Raw genomic sequence first — 21,685 nt, forward strand, 5'->3', positions numbered from 1 at the left:
AATATATGATTAGGTTTCTTTTTTTTTGGCCTTAAGAAGATATTACAGTTATCTAGCCATGATTCAATAGATAGGAAGGAGTTGTGTGTGATCGCTTGGTGAGAGGTTAAGGATTTTTGCAGTGCAAACTGTTGTGATGCCAGCATGAGTAGTAGCAGTATGCAGGTCGTTGATGAACAGATTAAACAGTAGAGGGCACTGTACAGAGCCCTGTAAGACTCCAGTGAATACTGGTAGGGAGGACACATAGGCCTATTGCTATTTTAAAGTCTGTTACCTATTAGATAGGTAGTTGTGAAACCAGTTGATAGTGGGCTGGCTTAGGTCTAAGCTGGATAAGTCTTGACAATAGTTTTTGGTGGCAAATTATATCAAATGCCTTAAATAGGTCAAGAAACAGTGCAAAGATAAGATGATCAGAATTTTGTTTTGTTAATCGTTTCTGCAAAGGTCAATAGGACTGAAGTGGTGCTGTTCTTAGGACAAAAACTGTGTCAAGCTGGGGAGAATATATTGTTTTCTGTGATGCATTTTATGAGTTGTTTATGTTCATAGGTTTATAGGATGATACTAGGCTATTGCCCAGAGGCCCTTTTAAACCTAGCAAAGAATTTCACCCCATGTTCCCTCAAAGTCAGCACTTGTGTCCCCTGTCCAGCAGGGACACAGGTAGGATCCCAGGGGTATATTTTCTGCTTCCCATCCAGTCATCCAGGTTCCTCTTAAAAGAGGGCTACACAGGTACTCTGCTTGACATGGAGAGGGAATCTATTCTGCAGATGGGGGAGTCTTTGGGACACAAATCTATCCTGCCAACAAGTTCTATTAATGTCACAGACTAGGTTAAGGCCTTGCATGTGGGTTGCTTAAGTGGAGTTTGTCTTACGGATATGCAGCAATTCCATCAAGACTGAGTCTGAAATGGCCTTGTATGCCAGACACAGGTCACCTCTGAGCAGTCTGTATAAGACTGAGTAGAGCGACAGGACTTTTAGCTTATCTGTGTAGGTTAGGTGTTTGAGACCTTGGATTTTCCTGGTCAGGAACATCTGTGGCCTCTCCAACTGCTGCTTGTGCTTGGCCGAAGGGGGGCATTGTACTAAATAATGGGTCTGATAAGGGAGGAGTACAGGGATGTTATGACCTCTTGTTCCTGGATGAATACCCTTATTTATGAGGTGGGCCATATAGAAAGCCTTCCGTACAACTGAGGCAACATGGTGGTCAAAAGTCAGGTTGCTATCAACCTGGGTGCCCAAGTCCCTTGCGACTGATTGCATGCTTAGTACGTTGTTATTAATGTGATAATTAGTGGGGATGACATTTTGCCTAAAGGGGATAATGATGCATTTCTTGGCATTCAGTTTGAGGGCATGCTTCTTGCACCAGTCATTAGTTTGGTTACGGCCGTCTTAGAGGATGTTCACATCACTAGCGGAATTTAAGACAGCACCCAACTTGCAGTCATCTGCAGACATGGTCAGCCAAAAACCACTGGTTTTGGCTTGCATCTCAGAAAAGCATATCCCAAACAGTAGAATCCCCATGACAGATCCTCGGGGTACACTGCTCATTATGGGTCTAATATTAGAGGTGGCTTCCCCTACTTTGACTGAATGTGTTCTACCAGTGAGCCAGTTAGCTACCCATCTGGTAACATACGGGTTGATGCCTAGCTGGAAGAGTTTATCTGCTATGCCTGAGTGGGGAATAGTGTCAAAAGCTTTGGGTAGGTCAAGGTAGGTGGTGTGCACCATTTTCTCCTCTTCCATGGCTTTGGTGACTGTTTCAAAGTAGTCAACTAAGTATAACAGGCATAATCACCCTTTGACAAAACCATGGGGGTCAAGCGTTTGGAGGCTGCCAATGTCCTTGTTTATAAGGTCCATGATAATGCATTCCATGGTCTTGCAGATCAGGCTAGTTAGGCTGATAGGCCTATAATTGCCTGGGTCAGTGGATGCTTCACCTTTGTGTACAGGGACGATGAAGAAAATGTATGCATTTCCCCTAGAATTTTGGACAGTGGGAACAGAATGGAGATAGGCTGGTAATCAGTGAGATCTGTTGATGGCCCCCTTTATAAAGGGGTATGACGCAAAACTTTTTCCATAATTCTGGGATATAGTTTTCAGAAATGGAGCAACTGATCAGTACAGATAGAGGATAGGCAGGCTCATCAGCTGGCATCTTAATGTATTATCATAAAATATATATTTTTTATCAGCAGCTTGAAGATGAATGTGGGTGGTGCTACAGAGAATATTTACATTGTAAATCCAGTAAAAAAACAAGGAAAAAAATAAGCAAATACTCCATAACCATTACCCTAAAATGAATACCAAATTGTTATTTACATTATTTAGTATGACATAAGCAAATCTAAGTATGGGACCTGTTAATTTATCAGGTTTTTATCCTAAATATCTTTAATACCTTGCATCTACACACCTGCATTTATTCTACCTGTATAGAAACAGCCTATTGTAACCTGTGAACATAAAGATGGAGCTAAGTATAGGCTCAGGCATTAATAAACATCTTGCACAGATGTGCACATGCATTTTGTGCAGTATATCTTGGATGTTGTCACAAGCTACCCTAACTCATGATCATGAGCTGGGACAGTCTTCAGTAACATAAAAACACATCCCATTTTCTTGAATCACACACAGAAGCATCTAGTACACCACTACCTGTTAGGTGCCCCTGTGCTTCGGATGCAGAGTAGCACTGTGGAGCATGACAGCACTATACAACAGAGCAGTAAAAGGCATCTCAGTAACATATATTACACGTCAGCAAAGTATAGTGTATCTTACTGCTGTGTGTGTCACTTTTGTTCTGTGATCCACTGTCATGTCTGGGAATGATTCATAAAAAAAAATTCACTCCTTAGTAATGCCATCAGACTGGGAGTCATTACCATAGTATGATAATGAAGAAATCTACTGCCTGTCCAAGCTCCCATTGGCAGATCATCAAAATCACTAAGTGAGGCTTGGCAGTTAGGTTGTGGAAGCAGGGCTGCCTGCACTTTAATGAACTAATTTACCAGTGCTGATATTTCTACCATGCAGCTGGAGGTTTTCTAGTTTTATTTATTTTCATACTACATTATCTGCTGAGCAACATATTAGCATGCAGAGGGGGTATCACAGTGATAGTACATCAGACTGTATCTGTATGGAGTTCTATATGCTACTCCACTGGCATCAGCTGGTTCTTTGGAACATTTTATTTTATGAATGATGTACATTGGGGAGTGAATGGCATATAACAACTCTGTGAATGAAGTACAATGTCTACAGCATGGGGTAAGACAGCATGCAATGTCTTTCTCCATTGTGTTGCTACTTTTATGAATTACAATAGGCTTTTTAAGGCACTCTGGTGTTCCAAACCTTCATCCATAGCATACTACGTTCATAAATCGTCCCTCAGTTTCCAAATAGAGCCTATTACTCTAACCTCAATAACATAAAACATGCTAGCTTAGTATAGCTTTAACATATCTGAGATCATGCCTAAACAACCTGATAAAATTCTACAATAATGGGGTTAATGCACTGCATTTGGGTTTAACAAACAATGTTGTATTACTTAACATATCCAAGATATTTGGCACACTTCATAATGATATTTTGAAAGTCCTTAAAAATTACATAATAATCTTGCTTCCTCTCAGATCCATCACAAGTCTCACAACTGGACTAAAACTGTACAGATTAAGATCAACTCTTCTTTTGTACCCCCTAAATGTGAGGCAACTCAGTTATTGATTTTGAGCTCTTCCTTATTTACATTTGTTTGTGTTTTTAGCAATGGGAACTTCTAGTGTATAGCATTTGAAATCCACAGATAACTACAAGCTCAAATGTGAGGTTAATAATATGGAAGTGTACTATCATCTAATCTGGAAAATGACACCTATCCATTTACTTCTCTTTCACCCTACTCCACTTTGCTTTAGAATTGTTTTCCTGCCACTACCTTCCTTAGGTTTGATACCATCAACCCCCATTCTTGCCTAAACTGCTTCAGTTTAGGTACATATTGTATTTCATATAATATAAACTTCCAAATAAGCTTCAAGTACTTAGCACATTTATGGGTATTTGTTTATGTGTCCATTAAATATTATCATGCTTTCTGTATACAGCTTTGTATTATGTTTATTGACTTTTGTATGCATGCTGTGTCTTCTGTTCTTTTCTTGTACCATCTTGGTTCAGGTTGTGTCTGAAAAGGGATACCCAGTTGCAATATGCGAAAATAAAAATACAATAAACAAACAGTGTAATAATAGCCACAGGTATATCATCCAAATCTAAAGTCATCACTGTTCCCTTATATTCACTACTGATTAGATCAGTTATAGAGTACAATGCCCTCTTCAGGATGTACCACACTTGACATATCAATCTAGCAGAGACGCCACAGATGTTCCTAAATAAGATGATGTTGGTCTTAAAACTCCTGAGCTACCAAGTGAGACTAGAAATTATATCCCTTTACTCAGTATCCATTTGACTTTTGATGGGTGGTATAGTGCTTTTCTTACTGCACTATTACAGACCCTGCGATCCTGGATCTTCTGTATCTCTGCAAATCTAATAGCAATCACCTGAACCAGGGTCCTAAATTTTCATCAACAGATAAACACAATGTGAAAAGATTCATCATGCGGTGCCTCCCCCTTTTCTGGAGTATGCTGTCCCTGCAGGTTAAGCAATGCAATAAATTATCATTATATTGCTCTGCTTAACCTGCAAGGGTAAGTATTGTGATACATTAGCACTCTTCAAAGAGAACAAGGGATACAGTCCATGGGTGGCTATTGGTAAGGCACTTATGGTCACAAGACTATAGTGCCATGAAACTCCTATAAATTTATGAAGATGCTAATCCTGTCCTGTCTTATCTAAAGTGCTGGATTATGCTCATCATGGGTCTGGAGATGAAGGTTATGACAGGCCTATTTATTTGACCTCAGAACTTCAGGTTACACTGCGACTGAAGAAGCTGGGAAGAGGAGAACATGTTTTAAACATGGGGGCCTGAAGATGCAGTTACATCAACCCACGCATTAATTTGGTCATACTTATTTGGATAACTTCTGAACACTGATAGCATACATTAATGCTCATAGGTGCATTTTGGGGATAACAATTCTCATTATCCATATACTCTTGAAAACACAAACTAACAATTCTTCTTTTTCAAATAATGTTGATAACATGACAAGACAATGCATCTGTGTTAGGTGTTAGAAGAAGTATCCTAAGAAACATTTCCTCTAGGAAAACTCCTATAATGGTTCCTTTATACAGACATCTCTAAAGACCTCTAATAGAATGCAATTAAGACCATTCAGACATAAAAACTCCAACAATGAAACAGTATTCAGTCTATTATAGACTGTTTTGGACCAACCTATTACATATGTACAAGACTGCAAGTAATGGAATATAAGTCAAAGTTGTCATGGTGTAAATACTATAGATTCTTTTTGGTATTAGAAACAGATGCAAGATATTTATTACTGACTGGGACATATCCAAAATAAATGTATTTTTTTCTCATATATGTGTTAACAAGCTCTAACATATTATTCCATAATTTTCACATACTGCTCCCTCCATTTCAAAATGTAATACCTTACAGGACAGACTAGCAGGGGATTTTTTTTCTTTAGGCTGATGGTCCTAGAACTTAAGATCCCTGATAACTTCTGTATGATGCTCTGAGTTTTAATTCTTTCACTGAACTGTAACACTGTAATATTGCAAACAATAAACACAGAGGGGACTTGCAAGGACATAGCCATAAACAAGATGCTTAGAAATATGTTCATTTAAAGAGAGCTGCAAGCAAAATTAAAAAAAAAAATATCTCATGCAATACATTGATTTAATTATGCAAATCTAATGCATGCATTTATGTGTTGCAGAAAGGTCTATACTTATTTTCTCAAAAGCTCTCCATGTTTGTGTGTTAGTGCTGTTTATGTTATATATTGTACCAGTGACACACACAAAGTTGATTAATTAATAATGACTATATTGTTCATTTATATGACAGTGCTGTCATAAAAATAACTGTTAATACACAAGGTTATTTCACTTCTAAGTATATGTCAACAACTGTACTACACAGACAAAAGTACTAACCCAAGGCAATAATGTTTTTATGAAATAGATTTTTTTCTTTTAAATTATTTTTAAAATATTATTTACAAGCATCCTTTGGATAAGCAGAAAACTTTGTTGCCTTCATTGGGCTTACGGAATAAGGAATAGCACTTATTAAAAAGATAAAAAGAAATAGTCACTAGTAAAATAATATGACCTGAAGGATTAATACCTACAAAAACAGAAGGAAATATATAAGACACACAAACATGAAAATCTCCAAATAAAAGAAAATGTATTCTGCAAGACAACAAACATCCAATCACAAACAGGAGTTAATAAACTAAGACACACTGATAAAGTGGTAAACATATGCTTCACAATGAAATTTTTACTTTTCTCCTTCAAAGCCAAGCAAGTGGATTATGTAGACAATGCACACAGAAAGGAAATCATTCCTACCAGCATTAACTGCTGCACTGTAGTATGAAAGCTTATGCTCCATCTCACAGTCATTGCCACTAAATATTCATTTTCAGGCTAGGCCCTGGAAACAAATGTCAACTGAAATTTAACAATGCAAGCATGCCCTGTGTGTGTGTATTGAGGTCAGAAAAACAAAGCAGGAACTACAAGGAGAGCTCACTTACGTTGCTGATTGATTTATGCAACGCTTCACCCAGACTGTGTCGCTATGAGGAAAAGATCACAGGAATAAAGGGAGACATTCAGAAATCAACTGAGTAAAAACAAAAGGAGACAAAGAAGGGAGATTAAGACATAAAACATTAATGATGTATCATCCAGAGTCATAACATAAAGCACTTTCACAAAACAATGAAACACTTCCAAATGCAGAGCAGCTTGCTGACAGATTCATTATAAACACTTAAAAGCATGAACGAAAATGGTCATTTAAGATAAACAGCATTATTATACTTAGCAGATTTAAAAGGATTCTAGGATATCAACAGAAAACTGACAGGAGTTCAGTATATCAAGTCACAGACGGAACTTGTGAACCCATGTAGCATACAACCTGCCAGGTTTCTGTGAATGGATGACAAAGCAAGGACACAGGCATGCACTGTAACTATCAGCGTACCTCAAAGCAGTAAAACATAGGATCTGACTGATGGATTCACATCAAAACCATTGCACTGAATTTTACTTATTTATTTGGTGGTGTGTAACTGAGTTACCACGTGTCTAGATACGTTCAATGGATATTACTGATTTTTACAGTTATGTCTTTGAAAAAAAATATCCTGATATTTGAGTAGAAAATGCTCCGACTTTCCATAAATGTTGCAGAAAAGTATGAGACTGCACCTAAAAATGACCCATTGAGATATGAAACAGAAACATTTACAGCACTACACGGTGACCAACGTTCGCCATCTGCAATTTTGTATAGGTTGGTCAGTGAGATTTATACGGGGAGGGGGGGGGTGACATGGAAGTGGGAGGTTCACATTGTCATTTGTGTACAATACATCACTAATTAAGTTAATGAAATAAAGTGCCTGGAACTCTGAAGCTGATGTCAGAATGACTATCCAAGTAACTGACTTTCCAAAATATGCTTACAATACTAATTGTCAATTTACATTATCGGCCAAATGCATCACACACTAAGACAATACACTTGTATGGGAGATTAGAAAAATCAAGTCTCAAGTTACATGTGGTCATAACATTAAATACAGTTCAAAGGGATTATTTTTCTAGAAAGCAGAGTCATTATCATCAAATCTGGATTATCCTTAGATAAGGAAATGTCCTGAACAGTAACAGTTCACAAAGCTCCGCAGTGAAGACTCTGATCCAACAGAGTTACTCTGTTAAATGGCTCGAGTGGCAGCATCTGCCTTGATGAATGATAGATAACCTCAGAACTGTTGCTACTTGCTTCACCTTACACTTGTGCAAAGCTTCACATCTCTGCTGCGCGTATGTGAATGCCAAGAAATAAAATGTAGACTACTTTCGTGAGTTTTTTTTTTTTTTTGACTGTTCTGAGGATTGTGGGTTTAAATGTTCTTAGGGGGGTAATCCATTAAATGTGAATTACATATGGGCACACACATAGACCCATTAAATGTGGATTACATGTAAACACATACATAGTTAGTACTGTGACTTTAAATGAGAACAGGCCCCTTGTACTGGTTAGGAATGCTGTGTAATGCAAAAAAGTGATTTCCCCAAAAGCAATATCCATCTTTCAGTATTTGAAAAGGTGTTATCCCTATTTTTGTGGGAAGGAACAGTAGAAATGTGACTGCAGTAATATTACAACAGATTACATAGAAAGCAGTGTGATTAGACTCAGGTAGGGTAGCCCAATAGGCCATCTGAAGAATGCCAAAGATGGCAATCTCAGTCATTTCCTGGAATGCAGCAAACTACATGATAGCTGAAACTCGCTATTACTGCATCAATTAGAGATATGCAAACATATAAACAGTTAGGCAAGAAGGAAAGAACATGGATAATGATCAGTATGTCCATACAGTTCATAAGTTATCACTACATTCACTGGACATGCTACACATACTACTTAATAAACAGCTTACCTTTCCAATGCTTCTCGTGAGAATTAATATCTATACCACACACATTTTCATTCTGTCAGAATTTAAATTCCCTCAACCAATTCAGGATGACAATCCCATATATCAAGCATCCTCTGTATGAAAATGACCAGGGTATGATTAGTGACCCAGGCACTAGGTTTGGGTATGGGAATAAGAAATTAAGGTTGGCTCACTTCTCCTGAGACAGGAAAGCAGTTTGACCCACTGTGGTCTGACATCTGGTACACACTGGATATTATACTATGCAGCAAGAATAAATAAAAATGAGTGCTTCAGCCTGTCAAGCAGCACACAAGTGCTGTAGCTAGATTCCATGGTCTCTCTCTCTCTCTCTATATATATATATATATATGTATATATATATATATATATATATATATATATATATATATATACACACACACACACACACACACACACACACACACACACACACACACACACACACACACACACACACCACTGAGACAATATTGCAGACCCACCTAGCAATGCATTCATTAGTTGCTATAGAGGGAGGTTAGAAACACAGAAACCCACCCTATTCCTACAAGATTACAGCAGCAACCCTCGTCTATTAACTCCTTCTCCTGGTGTCCTTGGGTGCAGATGGACAGAGTGAGGGTCATATTGGAAAATGGAGAAGGAAGCTTGACAGGTCCAAGAGAACTGAGAGGGCAATAGACACAAAAACAAAAGCTTCCTCACAGTTGCTCAGAAAAATACACTTTTATCTTTGACATGTTATTTCTTGCAGTTGTATATCTTTCTTTTTTCTGAAAGACACTGCTGGCTTAGATTCTTTATATTCTCTTGAGGTATTCAAAACTTTTTATCATCTCTCCCATCTTTCTCACTGCTGGCTTAGACTCTGTGTTCTCTTGAGGTATTCAAAACTTTTTGTCATCTCTCCCATCTTTCTCCATTCTTCATCAAATTACATACCAAGTTATTTTTGTTTTGTTTTTATGAAGTTACTGGTGTAATTCTGCCCATCTCTGTTGATTTCATAATTCCTTCATACCTGCCTATGTCAATTTTTTTTAACATATTTTACTGTGGTTAATGCATCCCACTATACCCCAACATAAATGAGTGTGGTTTACAGTTACAGAAACAGAATATTAAAACATGAAATATAATACATGAAGTGAAAAAGGCATGAGTGTACATTGAATCAATTGTATGAGAAGATACACAAAAATAATTAGGAAGTCATATAAATCAGACAATAGATACCTAGACTGTAAAAGTCCAATACTAGCCGCCATTCCTTAACAGCTCTTTTTACCATTTAATCTGTAACATATAGCTATTCTCCACAATAGTTTTAAGGCTTCCTGTTTTATAACTATGCACAGGGTATACTTCCATCTGTAACATATAGCTATTCTCCACAATAGTTTTAAGGTTTCCTGTTTTATAACTATGCACAGGGTATACTTCCTCAATTCTTCTATTCCATTGCCAGGAAAGGTTTAGAGATATTAATAACACTAATCATATTCACAGTATACTCTCTGATCACCTGCTATGTTCTCTGACCCCCATCTCAAACAAGCAAGATTCCCAGGTAAAAGTAACTGCTTTAATGAAATATACCTTTCTGCTCAGGGCATGCTGTTTCCCATCTCCCCTCTGCTGTGGGTCAAGCATAGAACATGTGAATGAAATCTGAACACTTTCTGTCCAGTGCATTATCAACATGTACTGCTATTATCTGTCCCATCTTTGCAGGCAGGCAGACAGGCAGGTGTAAAGTACCATCTATGTATAACCCTCATGGCATGGTCCCAGACTACTGGCTATTTTTTATACTTCCTACCATTAGCAAAATTTCTGAACAAGGCCAGATGATACTGTTATAGCTTCTTTAGTCTTCCATACCTTCAGAAAAGCAGAATATTTGCTTTTACTCTCTTTTTCAGAAAGTGTTCATAAATAAGCCCCCCACAAATCTGAATACCCTTCCATTTATTCCTTAGTTTGTGATATACATATATCCCATGATTTTTGTCTTTTGTCTTGCATAATGAAACCATATAACATAAATTCTTGTGATACTTAACCACAATGAAATGGGAATTAAAGACATTCTGTGTGTGGAGTGTGAACGCTTTCCCAATTAACCCACAAATGTCTAGTAGCATACTTCCCGCCATTCCCCTTGGGCATTTGGGCATGCACTTTACCATATCTCAATATCTGGCTCCACCAAGCTTTCTAGAATCTGATAATGTATCCATATGTCTAAGTTTATAAAGTTATCCTGATATTATATGTCCACATCTCTGTCTTCAGCATTGTTATCTTGCTTTTATATAAACTCATCTCCATCTTCATACTGCTTATTAATATATAAAATTTCCTTTGCCTTTCCCATGGATTTGAATCCATTGTGCGGCCTTAAAGGCAACTGTATATGGGAGAAAATGTGGGGCTCCCCATTTATGCATCTCTACAGGAGTATACAACCAGCTTTTCAGGAACATTTCTTTTTGTTTCCCATTGACAAAGGATTCTATGTATTTCTGGATATTTAGCAACTTGGGTTGCAAAGTATGAGCTAGAATATGACTTTGTAGATAAACAACAGAGGAAACTTTTTTTTTAACCACAGCATTTATCCATTTTTTAAAGAAAATACTTTATATACTGCTTTTTAAACAGTTTCTGAACTTTATGACATGGTTCTGGAAGGTTTATCCAAATGAATGAGGTCTCGTATTTTGTGGGTACTTCTTCCTGAATTTCTACTATGAGGCCACATTTTACATTTACATTCATTCTTACCAGAGTAGTACTGCTTTGGTTGCAGGCTAAACCTGAAACTTCCTCAAAACTCTGATAAATTTTCAGCATATCTGATAATACCATGTCTTCTTACACATTTTCAGAGAATGGAATGAAATTTTTTTTTCAAAAAGTCAAAAATGAACTGGCTGTATCCCTCTTTTTGAAAAGTAGATCGCTTCTTCCATACTTTAAGTGCAAATTCATCTTTGATCAAACTAAGTATGTCTGGGGATAGTAGGCAAACATGACTAGTGCCACAAGGAGTCAAAGCCTCTATTGATACCACATCATTAATCAGCATACTGAAAATAGGGAATTTGTAAAGATCGCATATCCAGGTTATAAACCCATTACCAACACATCTACTCTGCAGTACCGGTCTATGTTAAATTTAATCTTAGCCATGTTACCTTATTAGAAACAAAAATAAAAGTGAAGACCAACATGGGAGTTAGATGTAACAAAGGAGATATACTGGTTAGTGGATGCAGTTCTACTTCTTTGCACACTGCTCCTAAATCATTACCTATTTGAGTTTGATTGTTTGTTTTTGTTTACATAATGAGGATGAGAGCTGATCAAAAATTGATCTGTCTCAGACTTAGCCCGGATGTGACACAAAAATAAATTAATAGTTAGTGATAGTCAAATGGATTACCAACAGGTACAAGTGTAACAAGTTAACACAGAGCATTATACTTGCACAATATTCAGGGAAAGTTACTTAACACAGTCTTATTTACAAACAGAGACGTAGATATAGCCAATGTTAGTATGAACACGGAAAAGAAAGTAAGATTAGAAAAACAGTTATGTGAGATGAAATAGGAGACTAGAGCAATAGGGCTATGTACATACCAGAATTTTATTTCATTAAGTACTTCTGTCCATCAAAGGACTTCTTCAAAATAAAAATTCCATAGTACTTTCTCAATTTAAACCACAACAAATCAATCAAAAAGTATTTAAACCGCAACAAATCAATCAAAAATTATTTAAACCATAACAAATCAATCAAAAATTAACATCAATTAAAATTTTTTTTTTATTAACAGTTCAAACATTTCTTAATTAATCAATTGATTAAATTACTTTTCAGAAACACCATAAAAACAGATCTAATTAAATTAATCAAACATAAATTCTAACATAATTCTTGTCTCTTAAAAAACACTTTCTGTCAATGGTTTCATTAAGCCCTGGGAACTTAGCTGCATGTACCATAATTTGTCATAATGTTTCTTTATTTTCAAGAGAATTTTTATAATGTCCACCTCTATAATCAAGAGGGGCACCATCAAAAACTATAAAATAAAACTTATTGAATGAAGTACAAACTTCCGTATGTTTAAACAAGGCATTATTCTCATCTTTATTTTTAATAGAATATAAATACTCTGATTCTTTTAGATAACCTATAAGTGGGCATTGCTGCATGACACTGTGAACATATAGCAGCATAAACCAGACCAAAATGTTTAACACAGATACCTATCCAAGTGTGGTAAAGTAACATTAGGTCCTTCTAACATAAAGTTATAAACATTACAAAAAACACACAAACATTCCCTTAGTATTATTAGTATTTAAAAAGGGCACTTTAGTATTCTTAATTTCTAAACATTATTTTAATGCTTTAGCCTTTTATATACAAAAGTTGGACCAAAACTAACAAATTTCAGCAATTATGGATTTCTTTAATATATTCCAATTATCCAAGTTCAGATTTCTTATACTTAAATTATCAATAGTCATTTGCAAACAAAACCATGTTTGCAGTCTCTGTCAGAAATATTGGACACTTTAGTAGAATTACCTACTAACAAAAGAGGAAAAAAATAGTCCACCCTCTGCTATAATTACCTTCACAGTGGCTTGCAATCTAGTCTGACTGTAACCTCTATAACAAAACATGTCTACCAACTCAGGAATGCCATCCAAAAACTTTTTCTCATTCGTTGTCAACCTAGACAGCCGAATCAACTGACCACAGGTATATTATTCTTAATAAAAGCTGGATGAGCAATATAATAATGTAAATAGTTGTTGGTAAAGCATGCCTCTCTAAAAAAATGTTACTATGAAACCTCTGGTTATCAAAATCACAAGTAACAAAAACATCCACATATGGGACTCTATCACTCAGATAACCCAAAACAAAAGACAAAAATTCTGCACTAGCATTTAATATACTTACAAACCGGCCAATATTTTCTACTGAATTATCAGTAATAAAAAAATCATTGACAAACCTTTTATAGAAAAAGATATGTTGTTTAAAAAACATTGATTTAGTTAAAATATATCTGTCACCATTCCATTACTAGGCTGACGAAAGAAGGTGCCACACCTCTCACCTGTTATCATTATCACCACCATCATCATCACCATCCTACTATCTATGTCAGGCACTTCACCTCCATCACCTCTAGCATCCTTAACTGCTCTGCCTTTACTTCCCATGTTTCTGTACTATAGAGTAGTACAGGATGCACCACTGTTTTGTACAGCTTACTTTTTAGCTTCTTTGGCACTATATTGTCATAAACTAACCCTGCCACTCTCTGCCAGTTGGCTGCAGCCTCTCTAATTCTACCTTTGACTTCCTCATTCAGACTTCCCTTCTCTTCAACCACCATCTTTCAGATACTTGAAGCTGTTAACCTGTTCTACTATTTCCCTTCTGTCTCAATTCTTTGCTTCTTCTGAACTCCACCATTTGCTGCCATTACAACTGTCTTATCTGTACTCAGTTTCACCCCATGTGCCTTCACTTTTGCATTCCAATTTCCTATCCATTACTGAAGTTCTATGCCACATTGTTTGCATGCAGCAGCTTTGTTGATCTCTTCCCTCAAGCCTGTTTGCTAATTAGTCCATCATCAATATGAACAGCAATGGGCTCAGAGCTGAACCCTAGTGAACATCCACTCCCACTGGGAACCCCTCTGTGAGACCAAACACTGTTTGTACTTGAGTCAGTGGGTCCTTGTACATATCCTGCGCTAATTCTACCAATATTTCTGGGACTTCAAACCATCACAAGACTGCCCAAATGAGCTTCCTTGGGACCTTGTCATATGCTTTCTCCAAGTATAGGAGTGCTCAGTTGGAGTCTTTTCCTATCTCTAGCTTCTTCTCAACTATCTGCCTCAATGCAAACATCAGGTCAGTTGTGCTGCATCCTGACCTGAATCTGAACTGCTCATCTCCCAACTTACTCTCTAATGCTCTGAATATCCATTTGTCAGTCCCCCTACCCAGAACATTCATGCAGTGTGACAAATGTATGATACCTTTGTACTGCTCACAGTTGTGAATCTTCACTTTGTTCTTGTATACCAGCCTGAGTATGCTTATTGTCCAGACTGCTATAAGTACACTCAGAAGCCATTTCTCTTCATCTCACCCTGCATCTTTATCATATTTGCTGTGACCTCATCTGAGCCTGTTTTCCCTGACTTCATTTCCTTACTGCTATTCTTACTTCTTCTAGGGTGGGCTCCTCCTCTTCTTTTATTGTAAGCTGTTTCTGGGGCAGTACTAGTTCTGTGTGGTTTTCTTCATTCACAGGTTGCTGAAAGTACTCTAATCTGCCTTTGATGTTCTGTGGATAGGTGAGCAGGTTGTTCCTGGCATCCCTTATGAAGGGTGACTGACTGTCTTCTTTATCTTTCTGTCTTTGTCTTGCAACTTGATGTAGTTTCTTTTTTACTGAGTCATTTTCCAGAAGCTGGTAGAGTGCCTTCAATCCCCTGTTCTTTGCTATTGCAACTCCTTTCTTAGCTTCTTTGCTAGCCAACCAATATTCCTCCCTAGCCCGGTCAGTCTTTTCTATCTCCCACTTTTTCCTGCACTCCTTTTGATGACTTCCTGGACTTCTGCATTCCATCACCATCTTTCTTTACGTACCTTATTTCCATACCTCACTCAGCCACATAGTTGTTGTGCAGTCCTCACGCATGCTGTTTTTGAGGTTTTGCCATTCTTTTTTGACTCCACCTATTTCCTGCTCTTCTTGAAGTGCTAGAGCCCTGAGTAATCCCATATATTCATGTGCTTTCTCTCCAGTCAACCTCCAGGTCTTCAGCCTAGTCTTGGTTGAACTTAGATCCTTCTCAGACCACTTCTTACATCTTGTCAATCAGTGGTTTATGTTGTGGGCTGACTATTTCACTGGGGATGACTTTGCAATCACTGATTCTTCCCCAGCACCCTTTCCTTACTAGGAGGAAGTCTACCTGAGTTGCATGTTAGCCACTCTTGTATGCAATCTTGTTACTGTCTCTTTGACACCATGTGTTGGCTATCAAGCCATTTGCCATACAGAAGTCTAGAATGGCCTCTCCTTCTTTATTCTTGTTGCCCTACTCATGTGGACCCAGGCAGTCCTCATATCCTGTTCTGTCTGTCCCAATATGTGCATTCAGGTCACTCATTATCAAAATCAATTCATGTTGTCCTGCTGTACATAGCAGGTCCTGCAACTGCTGTCTGAATGCACACTTTTCCTCACTATCACAATGCTGCTGTGGAGCACAGGCTGAGATTATGAATACTGCCCTATCATTACACTGAAATCATTGCCATGAGTTTGTCTCTAATTCTGATGATATTTCTCACTGCCTTCTGAAGCCTCTTGCTCACCATAATTCCCACATCATTTCTAACCTGCCTTCCTCCTGAGTAGTAGACTCTGGATTCCAAGCCAAATGTTTTTGCTGCATTGCCCTTTCATCTTATCTCTTGGATACATAGAATGTCTAGCCTTTTCCATGCCCTTGTAAAGGTTTCAGCAGCTTGGACAGCATTGTCCTTTAGCATGGGGGCTGTGAACCTTTCCACCTCGGTCTTAAGTAATGCGAAGTTTGCTTTTGAAAAGTTTTTCATGGTGGTTTCCTTGATTGGGAGTGGGGGCGGAATGTGGATATCCAGAGTGATTAGTCTATGGTCTGATCTAACCAGTGAGGGGTTGACCTCCGGTGTGGAACACCGGTCGCCCATGTTGGTGATGACCAGGTCCAATATGTTGTTCCCTCTGGTGGGGTGTTGACCAGTTGATCCAGGGCGTTCGAGTTTATAAATTCTGGGAAGCGTTGGGCAAGGGAGTTAGTACTTGAGTAGTTCTCCCAATTTATGCTTGGGTAATTGAAATCACCCAGTATTAGGGTTTTGGTAGGACCTTCATATTTCCCAGTGTCTCCAGACATGTGGAATGGGGGTCCTGGGCCATGGTGGGTGATCTGTAGCACGCGACAATTTGGATTGCAGTTTTGCCCGTTGTTAGTTGCACACGGATTATCTCTGATGCATTGTGCTGCGCCACTAACCTGGAGGTGTGGGTATCCTTGATTAATATGGATACACCCCTGCCTTTTGTGTTTCGGTCCTGGTTCTGTGGTCGAAAGGTATGGTATGAGTTATAGCCTAGTAGTTAGGGGTGCTCTCAGGAGCCTTAAATCAGGTTTCTGTTACTGCACAGATGTCGATGTTCTCCATACTGAGGAGTGCCTCGAGTGCGTGCATTTTGAGGTTTAGACTTCTGGCGTTGAGTAGCATTACCCTCAGTTTTTGGTTACTTGTGCTATTTATGTTGGTGGGTTTGTCTTTTGAGCCTTGGCTAAAAAGGCACTATGGGGGCGGCAAGAGCCTTGGCCAGTATTCGAAAGCCTAAGGGTGACAGGTGCAAGCCATCTCTTGTGAAGCAACGTGGCTTGTCGAGCAGGTCATCCCAGGTGGACAGATACGGGATCCCCTTTGAATGACACCAGAAACTTAGCCAATTGTTGAAATTGATCATTTTTTCTTTATACTGTGGCATCATTCTTGGTGAGGGCAGGATGCTAGTCAGGATCAGGGTCATACCAACCTGGGCTACATGATCAGAGAGCTCTTCCATGTCTCTTTTCATGTAGTCCAGGGAGGTACGTCTCAGGTCATTCACACCAACATGGACAATGACAGAGTTGTATTTGTACTTGTTCTGCAGTGACCTGAGTGCTTGTGTTATGTGGCAGATCCTGGCACCCGACCGGCAGCTAACTGTAACCTTCTCCTTGTCCAGCCTAGTTAGTGGGACATCAGTGTGCCTGACTATAGAGTCACCTATTACTAGTGTGTTGGGTATGTTACTTTGCGTTAAGGGCTGTGATTGCGTGGCACACTGATTATGTGAAGTATGTGTTTCATGGTTGGTGATAGGGTGTGGAGGTTGCTTGGATGTCTGCTTTGGAGGTCTCTGTTGCTTCTGCAGATTTTTATTTAGAGCCTCCGAGTATGTAGGTGCTGGTTTATAAGGTCTATGTGAGACTGGTGGTATGTTGCAAGTGTTACCCTTCTCCTCTTGACTTTCAGTTCCAGTCTTGGATTGATAGAGCTTTGCCTCCAGTTTGGCTGTATAATTGCATCTCTCGCATATATTAGTGTTTGATGGTAGGAGGAGAGGGTTGTCTGTGTACATTAGGCAGTTGTAACATTGTCTCAAAATGCCCAGATTCACCAGTTGGACTGGAGAGTACACCAGAAACTGCCCTTTGGACATGCCTGAATAGGTAGAGTAAGCTGTTTTTCTGATTGGCTGGTGGGGATGAATAGAGAGCCTTGTCCTTCTGGACAGTATAGGGGGGGGGGTCTAGTGCTAGGGTTAATTAGTGCTTGCTATGAGTTTTAAGCAAGTGCTTGACTGTGAAATTAATGGTTTGAGTGCTAAAGCTGAAGGTTTGTCTAGTTCCAAGGGAAAAATTGAAGAGTACACTTCGTGGAGCCGAGAATAGTTTAACTCTAGCTAAACGGTGCTGCCCAGTGCACAAAACTGCACAAATGCGGATTTTATAGCAGGGAAGTGAAAGAGATAGAAATTAGCCCAAAATGGCCAATAAACTACTAACTTCTGGGCTGAAACGACTCCTCCAGGGACAGATAGGCTTGCTCAAAGCTCTCCTCTCTCACAGGTGAACAGAGAAACTTCCTTCTATCCAAGTAAGGTATGGGCAACACAGAAACTTGTAACAGAGACCTGGATTCAGCAATAACCTGAAAACTGGACTATACTAGTTCAGAAAAGCGTGAAAGTATATATATATATTTTTTTTCAGAAAATAGAGCAGATACAATCAAAATTAGCCCAAAATGGCCAATAAACTACTAACATCTTGGCTGAAACCCCTCCTCCAGGGACAGATAGGCTGCTCAAAGCCCCCCTCTCTCACGAGTGAACAGAGAAACTTCCTTCTATCCAGGTAAGGTATGGGCAACACAGAAACTTGTAACTCAGCCCTGGATTCAGCAATAACCTGAAAACTGGACTATACTATTTCAGAAAGGCGGGTAAAAAGTATATATATATATATATATATATATATATATATATATATATATATATATATATATATATATTTTTTTTTTTTTTCAGAAAATAGAGTAGATACAATCAAAACAACACTTTAAATGCACAGAAAAGCCTATTGCACTTTAGTGTGTAGCCTACAACAGTTAAACAGATTATTTAAACACAAAAATGGCAGCAAATAAGTACAACATATAGCAATAACAAATTTTTTAAATCACAGATTCGCTAAAAAAAACTAGCATTTTAGGCGGAATTAGTTAAGACAGTAAGAAAAGCAGAAAAATTATACTTAATCACTCCAAGTCACTCTTTTGTCTCTCTGCTGCTGTAGACCCTGCAGAACACCTAGAAGGCACTTGCTGAGTGGAATACAAGTGCAAAAGCTGCACAAATGCGGTTTTTATAGCAGGGAAGTAAAAGAGATAGAAATTAGCCCAACATTGCCAATAAACTACTAACTTTTGGGTTAAAACCACTCCTCCAAGGACAGATAGGCTTCTCAAAGCTCCCCTCTCTCACAGGTGAACAGAGAAACATCCTTCTATCCAAGTAAGGTATGGGCAACACAGAAACTTGTAACACAGCCCTGGATTCAGCAATAACCTGAAAACTGGATTATACTAGTTCAGAAAGGTAGGAAAAGGTATTTATTTTGGTTTTTTTTTTGTTTTTTTTTCAGAAAATAGAGCAGATACAATCAAAACAACACTTTACTCAATTAACCAGTTAAAAAGCTCAAAACCGAGCCCTGTTCCAGTAGTCTTCAATCAGACAAGTTCTAACTGCACAGTCCTGCACTAGGGTACAGAGAAACCTTCTCCAAAAAAGATGGCCATGGATCATGGCCAGGCGATCATGGACCCCACCTTGATGGAACTGCTGCATATCCGCAAGTCAAGTTCCACTTGAGTAACCCACACACATGGCCTCAACCCGGTCTGTGACATCAACAAGACTTGTTGGCAGGACAGATTTGTGTCCCAGAGACTCTCCCACATGATGTTAGAATGGGATCCAAAGTTGAAGCAACTCGCAAACCATGTGGCACACAGTTAGAAGTGGAGGAATATACAGGAATCAACTCACACACAGGTCAGTGGTTATTTGAAGGTACTTAAACTTGTTAAATGATGTTTCAGTCACAGAATAAGTGGCGAAGCATTCAAAACATTCAAAATAATTATCGAGATAAACAAATTGTCCAAAATTGTGACATACTGGAAAAAGTATTCAAAATAAATACAAAAGTGTTTGAAATAATTTCCAAAGTGTTAAAATCTATGAAAAGGCTAAAACAATCGCATTTTTTCACAATGTACTACTTTTCGAATTAAATGAAACTTTTCGGAGTATTTGAAGTTTCTGGTGTGTTCGCAGTGTTAAAGTGAAGCCTTTTCTGAGAGACTGTTGTTCATTTGAACATAATTACAACTACCTGGTCTATGCTTAAATTTAAACATATTTTGTTGTTATGGCAGAGGGATTTCATAGACCTGGATCACTGGTGTTTGATAATAATACTGCTAAGAACTGATGAGTGTTTGAGCAAAAATATTTTTCATACAGGCTGCATTTTCTGATAAAGACACACATGCAGAGGCATTCCCTGTCTCTCCAGATCCCCAGTAAGACTTCCCACTGGCTCAGCTTTAGGGTTAAGATCTCAGCTGAGTGGTCAAGCCAAAATCTCCAGCACTCTCTCTGTTCAACCAGTGCTTCATGTACCTACCCAAGTAGCTGACACACACGCTTTGAGATTTGATTTATATACAAACACTCCTGGGGAAGGATGGCACAGTTTCACTAGCTATGCCCCCTTTTGCCCAGACTATATGGTAGTACCACCTGCCACCAACCACCCTTATCAGCTACTATAAGACCCTTCGCAAAGGGTGAACAAATTCAACTGTGTTATGTTACTGTTATCCAATAAGTGTGACCAGAACTTTGAAGGCTATTTAGGAGTGGCCTATACACTATCACCAAATCCATATGCAAGTAGCCTAAGAGCTTAAATATCTCTGAACAAAACCAGCCATGATTAAAAGGTTTAAATGTATTTAATAATAAATAATAAAAACACATGGCAATACTCATTAACTCAACATAGCAACAGCAGAGTTCAGAATAACAGGAAATACTTTTAAAACAACATTGCAGGAAAGTTTCACATAAATACAGAAAACATCTAGACTATTCTTGCTATATTCCTATCTATCTCTAAGAGACATACTATGATCTAAGTCTTACTTACACAGCAAAGACAAGTGCTGGTGAAAGGATGTTTACAGGTCCAGAACAAGATACAAAATGCACTGACTTTCTCACTGAGATAGTTCTTAAATTAATAATACACATTAGTGCTGGGTCAGCTACATGACATCACTATTTGACACCTGCCTCTAGTTCCCAGGCTCTAGTTCCCAGGCTAAACAGATACCAACAGAATTTAACATGTCTCTATGAAAAATACTTATCTCTTAGAAACTGACACTTATCTCTTAGAAACTTGCCTGAAACTGGAAGTCATAAAATTATGTGATAAATTTCCTTGACGACCAAGAAAGCCATCTGGACAAAAGTCACTTTAGAAACATTTTTCAGATTTGATATCCGTGACAGGAAACAATCTGTTGATCATCAAGATAAAATTTTTTTGTTCCTTCCAAATAATATCTAAGCTGATCCGTCTGACAAAATAATGTAAAAGATGTTAGATCATAAGGAAAATAGTTCTACAAAATACAGGTGGATCAATAATGTAAAGATACTCTGTTTGAAGCGAAAGTTCAAAAAAAGGACGATAG

At 38.2% G+C, this 21,685-nt stretch overlaps 1 protein-coding gene across 1 annotated transcript in view; it reads right to left on the bottom strand.

Annotated features, from left to right (window-relative positions):
- The window catches only part of FAM184A (family with sequence similarity 184 member A), a 2,724,106-nt gene that overhangs the window by 807,497 nt on the left and 1,894,924 nt on the right, over window positions 1–21,685 (bottom strand). Inside the window, exon 10 of the mRNA XM_044086971.1 lies at window positions 6,785–6,826. Within this exon, the coding sequence (XP_043942906.1) occupies window positions 6,785–6,826 (42 nt within the window). The remainder of the gene's footprint in view (window positions 1–6,784; window positions 6,827–21,685) is intronic.

This window comes from Protopterus annectens, chromosome 1.part1 (assembly GCF_019279795.1).
Source record: "Protopterus annectens isolate FY-2018-M chromosome 1.part1, PAN1.0, whole genome shotgun sequence".
NCBI classification, from domain to species: Eukaryota; Metazoa; Chordata; order Ceratodontiformes; family Protopteridae; genus Protopterus; species Protopterus annectens.